Raw genomic sequence first — 6,875 nt, forward strand, 5'->3', positions numbered from 1 at the left:
GTGCTAAAAAAAGACAACACTACTGTGATCAATAATAATACAAAACGATTGCACCAACCGAGCGAAAAAATATATTTTGACAGTTTTCTGTCACTGACTTCATATCATTCAAATATACGTTCAAATAATATTGTCTGACTACTCCGATCAAGTATCTCGATCTGCCGACGATCATCAGGACAATCTCGGATTGTTCCAAATATGGATGATTTCTTTGGTCAAGTTTTGACGTTTGTTTGACAGTTCACACAGATAGGAGGAGGGTTTTTGTACATTTTCAGTTATAGTCATAATTTTGGAAAATTTATAAATAGCCACATTCGTAAAATACTACCGCAAAGTGTTTTTTTTGTTCGGCACAATTCTTAGAATCATTATAATGAAAGTTATTTCCTAATTTTGTGTGTTGTGTATTGATATCAAGAACAACTAACAAGTAGTTTTGTTTTAAAGTTTTGCCTATTACATTTATTAAAATGGATTTGAAGGAACCACGCAAAAAAAGACAGTGTACATTCGAATCACAGCAACCGTTTCCGATATTCATTGAATCAGAAATAGGCATTTCAATTGATAACTGGGTACCTATTATTTGTACTGGACTTTTTAATGGCTTCGGTGTCATAGTGAAAACGCCGGCTGAGATAAGTGCTTTACACAACATGGGCAATTTCGGTAAGGGTTCGAATTCCCGGTCGCGACCCTACATAATGAGAAATAATTCTGAATTACCAAGGTTTTTAAAGAAACGACAGTATCTGCATCGAAAGAAATGGATGAATAAAATCGACTGTAGTAAAAACAGAAATAAAAGGTCATCAAAAAGTTCACAAAGTGATTTACTAGATGATATCATGAAACTCAATTCAACAATAGATAATGCTGAATCAGGTTGTAAAAGTAAACATCTAGACTCAGAAACAGTTCTTAAAAATTGTGAAATTATAGATGTTCTTTCCAGTGATGAGGAAAATTTGGCACAAAAAAAGACAGAGACATTAGACTTCACTCAACCTAGCACTAGTGGTAATAACGTACCAATAGTCATAGACACGAATTATGATAAATCCACATCTCATAATGAAATATTGCCGCCAATACAGAATGATGAAAGTGAAATGCTTGAAGATACAAAAACAATTCATGATCTGAATTTTCCTCCTAATTCAGTCATCGTCCTGCCTGACAGTGATTCAGAAAAAGATGACTATTTTAAAGACTTAACGCCTAAAGTATATATTGACCAATCAAATTTAGAAGAGTGCTTAGTGTTGACTTTGCAGGAAGCGTTTTTTTTGGCATATGGTTTAGGCTGCCTTCAAATTTTAGATGATAATGAGAAACCTCTAGATTTAGACACAACTTGGCAGTTGTTTAGTAAATCACAACCTGATTTTTGTTCAAAATATATTGTTTATCATTATTATCGTTCGAAAGGTTGGATTGTCAAACCTGGGATCAAATTTGGTGGTGATTTTTGTAAGTCAGAATTTTTGACTTTATTATATCGCTCACTCCTTTCAAGAACGTCATAAATCAAAAAACTTGATTTTTCAAGAGAACGTTTTTAAAGTTTACAAATATAATACAATGTATTAAAAATAAATATCAAGCCACTTATTGAACTTTTTACTGTGCAACAGATCTTTTTAGGTAAAACCTGAAGGTTTTATCTCCATTCGAAAAATAATTAGTATTTTTAGAAAAATAGTTAAACAATACCTTTTCTTCAAAATCCAAAAACAACACTTTCTGCCCTGTAGCGAGTAAATATTAATTTAAAAATATGCCTCTTTTGCTGGGATTTAGTACATTTTCAGGGTATTCCGAAAACATGCACAACTGAAAATTGACGATTTTTGATTTATGACGTTCTTGAAAGGAGTGAGCGATATGTGTATAAATATGAATTAAATTTTAAATGTCAAATAAAAAAAAATCTACATAAACATTTTTATGTTTCAGTATTGTATAAAGAAGGACAACCATTCTACCATGCTAGCTATATTGTATTAGTTGAAGTCGTTATCTCGCAGGATTCAACTACAAAATCTTGGCACTCTAAATATGACTGGAAAAATATCCTTGGAACTGTACGAATGGCAGGAACTGCAGTAAAAGTAAGTTAGTGCAGAGTTGCCTATCCCACAATCCAAAAGTATTCGGCAGAGTTTCTGCTTGATCATTTCAAATAGTCTTGTTTGGCTCTGATTAAAATTGATTATGTCATGGTTAACTATTTTTTTTGTGGTGTAGACACTATTATTCATGGCATTTCGTTTTTTATTTTTCTATGAATTCTGTTACATTTTTAAATTTTTTTAAATTGAAATCTTTACAATGATATATATTTCCACTGTTGTTCAAATAAAATTAGAAATATAATACCGGTTATTGGTGAAAGCACTCGTTGGTCAATAAACAAATGTAAATGTTCCAAGTATTTATTTTATTTGTGCAAACAAATATCATATTATGTAAATACTATTCACAATTATACTAAAAAAGTAATTGTTTTCAGGAAGTCATCATTGCTCGCATTATCGTGCCAAGTGGGGAAAGTATTGATAAATTGTGTAAAAACCCCGATGGTTTAAAAAAAATTAAAGTCTTGGAAGTTTTACTAAGGCGCTGGTTGTCAAAACAGGAGAGATTCGATTGTGACCAAGATGGAAAGTAAAAAGAAATTATAAATTAAAATGCTATTTATTTATTTTCCTATGTATATTATTCTTAAACAATAAATCTTATTAAAAAAAATTAAGTCTTAGTTAATATTGTTTTGCGGAAGAACATTCGTTTTTAAATCCCTGAATTTTTTTGGTATTCCTGAACGCCTGTATTCGCTCCTTTCCTTTAAATATTGACTGGTGCAAAGTGCTTTGAATTCTTCATTTTGGTACCATCCTGTTAGGCAATTCTTGAGGTTTGTGTTCTCTTCTCTGCATTTCACCACCATTAAAAGCGATGATTTTTTGCAACAGACTTCAAATGCTTTGACTTCTGGAATACATTTTTCTGTCTTTGCCTTTTCCCTCATTAATTTTGGTATAAGAACTTCTATTTCTACCTTTCGTAAAGAAAGATCATCAGGGTCCCCTGTAAAATAAAAATAATTTGTAAATACTTACATTGATGTTTATTATTTTAAAATAAAATTGGAAATCTTCATTGAATTCGAGTTGTGATTTGAGTATTTCCTAATAATATCAAGTACTATATTGAGATACCCAAAAAAGTCGCCAACAATTCAGAATTGAGATATCAGTACAGGTTCTAAAATTATTATTAATATTTTTTTGTATATTTTTGTACATCGGATTGTAAAAGTTTTATGCTTTATGTATTTCTTTGATAGTATTAATAATATTATGAGGTGAAACATGACTATGTTAGGGTGGGAAAGTTTTACTTCGAACTGTATTCTTTAACCCCGGTTTCCAATGTGTAGGACTATATAGAAAATATTGTCTACTGACACGGAGATAATAATATTAACAGGCAACCCCACGCCGCAGTACAAGAAACGGGAGATTCCCAATTATCGCGTATAAATGTTATATGATTCACTGCAAATTATTATTAAGATATCACTAATGATTTTCACAAATTTTTTTACCCAATCCGTGAGGGCCTGCTGAAAATTTGTCGGAGAGTACGTGCGATTCTTTAGCAGCGGCCATCGTTGCCATAACACTGAAACGCCGTGACTGAAGAATATTCGTGAGCTTGCATATTCGAGATTTTGGTTGTCACAATTTGTCTGTGTTTTGTGAGTTGTCAGTTCAGTGCGTTATTATATTTTGCATCAGAAATACCAGTTTTATTTTATTAAGTAAGTTTCCGATTTACTTTTCAGTTATAGATGAAAGAAAAAGCGTTATTTCACTAAATTGATTTCGCTCTTATGTTTACCTTTCGTCCGAATTCTTGCCGAGTATTTTGTTGTTTTATACATTTTGACTATCGAATGTCTTCCAATGATGATTATTTATTAACAGAAAAATATTTTTCAGTAGAGTATTATATTTAGATATAATATAACAACCTTTAATTGCCAACATTACTTGCAGAAAATGGATCGAATTTTGAGGTTAGGCGGTGGGATGCCAGGACTCTCTCAAGCGCCTCCTCCAACTGATGCCCCTGTAGTAGATACTGCCGAGCAGGTTTACATATCGTCTTTGGCATTGCTGAAAATGTTGAAGCACGGCAGGGCAGGGGTACCCATGGAAGTCATGGGATTAATGTTAGGTAAGTTGCAGAATAAAGTTAACTACTTGTGTTTTTGCCCTAATTTAGAATAAAATTTGTTTTTATTCCTTAATTCTTTCGAAAAAATAATTATATTTGTTTTCTGTATTTTATACTGTTTTTTCAAAAATATACATACACATATGTGCCTTCTGAATATTTTTTCGCTTATTGGAGAAATTAAATGTGCATTAAAAATCTATGTAATGTTAATTAATAAAAAATTTCGTGTTTCAGGTGAATTTGTGGATGATTACACAGTACGAGTAATTGACGTATTTGCTATGCCACAAACTGGAACTGGAGTTTCAGTAGAAGCAGTTGATCCTGTATTCCAAGCTAAAATGTTGGATATGCTAAAACAGACTGGAAGACCAGAGATGGTTGTCGGTTGGTGAGTCTCGCTCACTTTAAATTATACCTCAAAATTGAAATGTTGCCCCATTTTTGCTTGACCGATTGGGATACTAATTGTTGGCAAAAGTGGGCATTTTTAAATGTATTTTGCAAAAAACTATAACTTTCTTTTTATATCTCTATATTCTTATATCTTTAAAAGTATTATATAGTCAGTATTTTGTGATTAAATTTTCTTTGTCCTTACCCAATGGTGTGTGAGGAATGTCGTTTAATATATACACTGGTGTTTAAAATTTAAAATATAATTTATAAAACTGTCACTTTAAAGCATATGTAAGTACATTATTGAGTCATAGCGCAATTCAGTCCAAATCATGTAAATAATACCAACATAGATTTTTTTCTTCGTATGTATATTTAAATAATTATGAAACTTGCGAGATAGATCACTCCATTGAGATTCAAATATTGACATCAGTGTTGAAAGTTTAATTATCTGTATATCTGACCTTGAACTGTGAAAGTGTAGTGTGTTTTCCAATTGAACTTACACAGAATCATTACTTATAGTGTACAGCACATTCCCGATTTTCCGGGGTCAGGAAATTGAAAAAATATTTTATAAAAACAAAAATATTTCACAATAGTATTTATGATGTTGAAACACATGTTGAGGGCCGAACACATTTGTTGTCCGGTATGATAGAATAACAGTATCTCACTTTATGTATTATTTTTTGGTTTAAAATATTATTACCTTTAATGACTTTTTATTTTTTGTTTGTTATAAAAATCCTCCAACCTTATCGGAGCGATTTATTTGACAAAACATCCATTGTTTCAGTATAAGGGTACGCATGCACTAATGCGGATCTTGGTTAACATATTCCTATATAATGTTTTAAAATTTTTAAATATATATTTGAAATATGTTCATGTGAAAGCATTATTTCTGATCATATATTTTATGCACTGCAGATTCTTGGATTTAGAAATAAAATATCTTAGGACAGGGTACAAATAACTTAAATGAAGAGCTCAGGCAAGAGAAGGAGAGTAGCAACAGTGGCTAGGGCATTTGGATTTTCTATCTATAATCGTACAAGCTACTGCTGATGCGTACGACACAAAAATATTTACTCGATATCTCAAGCGTTGTCGTTTCTGAATGTTTGTAATTTAACTTGATTTGGTTTTCCAGGTATCATTCTCATCCCGGTTTCGGTTGCTGGCTTTCCGGTGTGGACATCAACACGCAGCAGTCCTTCGAGGCCTTATCGGAGAGGGCCGTGGCAGTCGTGGTGGATCCCATCCAATCCGTGAAGGGGAAGGTGGTCATCGACGCTTTCCGCCTCATCAACCCCAACATGATGGTGCTGGGCCAGGAGCCTCGCCAGACCACCTCCAACCTCGGCCATCTGCAGAAGCCCTCCGTACAAGCGCTCATCCACGGCCTCAACAGGCACTATTACTCTATCAGCATCAACTACAGGAAAAATGAACTGGAGCAAAAGATGCTCCTGAATCTGCACAAGAAATCATGGATGGACGGACTCACTTTAGCGGACTACAAGGAACATAGCTGTTTAAATCAAACAACCGTTTCTGACATGCTGGAACTAGCCAAGAATTATAACAAGGCTTTAGAAGACGAAGAGAAGATGACTCCGGAACAGTTGGCTATCAAGAATGTGGGCAAACAGGACCCCAAGAGACATCTCGAGGAGAAAGTGGATGTGTTAATGTCAACTAATATTGTTCAGTGTCTGTGTGCTATGCTGGATACTTTAGCTTTTAAGGGGTACTAATCTCTGCTTGTGTCTGCATTTCGCCAAGTGTCTTTTCAATTTTACGAAATGCCCGCGGATAGACTACTTCCAACATGTGGTTTTTTGGAACAGTGTTCTGACTGCGGAATCGCCGAAGTGTGGGAATCGTCGCCCACAATATTCATTTATAACAAAATATTCAAATACAAACATTTTATCTAATGTTCATTTTTATTTTTCCCTACAGTTTTCCTAATTATACATACTATGTATTTGCATACTAAAGCAATTACTGTGTGTAAGTATTGTTTGTTGATGTTACATATTTGTATAGCTTGATTTTTTTTTCATTAAATTACTTTATTAGTGGGTGTAACAGGAAGAGTGGTGTTTGTTTACATCATTATTTACTTTAAATTATATGTAATAGGATATTCTGGGACACCTTTTTCACCCAAAGGGTTCATAGGTCCTTGCTTTGAATCAACTTGA

At 33.2% G+C, this 6,875-nt stretch overlaps 2 protein-coding genes across 2 annotated transcripts; both read left to right on the forward strand.

Moving 5' to 3' along the window:
- Nucleotides 1-227: 227 nt before the first annotated feature.
- On the forward strand, nucleotides 228-2,687 carry LOC148313080 (uncharacterized). Its single transcript, XM_088269373.1, has 3 exons — nucleotides 228-1,479; nucleotides 1,966-2,120; nucleotides 2,522-2,687. Exons 1-3 carry the CDS (start codon nucleotides 477-479, stop codon nucleotides 2,678-2,680), a joined length of 1,317 nt encoding a protein of 438 aa, XP_088125499.1. The 5' UTR covers nucleotides 228-476; the 3' UTR covers nucleotides 2,681-2,687.
- Nucleotides 2,688-3,761: 1,074 nt separating this feature from the next.
- On the forward strand, nucleotides 3,762-6,605 carry LOC148313081 (26S proteasome non-ATPase regulatory subunit 14). Its single transcript, XM_088269358.1, has 4 exons — nucleotides 3,762-3,835; nucleotides 4,074-4,254; nucleotides 4,492-4,648; nucleotides 5,816-6,605. Exons 2-4 carry the CDS (start codon nucleotides 4,077-4,079, stop codon nucleotides 6,420-6,422), a joined length of 942 nt encoding a protein of 313 aa, XP_088125484.1. The 5' UTR covers nucleotides 3,762-3,835; nucleotides 4,074-4,076; the 3' UTR covers nucleotides 6,423-6,605.
- Nucleotides 6,606-6,875: the final 270 nt, after the last annotated feature.

Source organism: Brachycentrus maculatus, unplaced genomic scaffold (assembly GCF_059751285.1).
Source record: "Brachycentrus maculatus isolate JH-2025_06_01 unplaced genomic scaffold, ASM5975128v1 h1tg000024l, whole genome shotgun sequence".
Classification (NCBI taxonomy): Eukaryota; Metazoa; Arthropoda; class Insecta; order Trichoptera; family Brachycentridae; genus Brachycentrus; species Brachycentrus maculatus.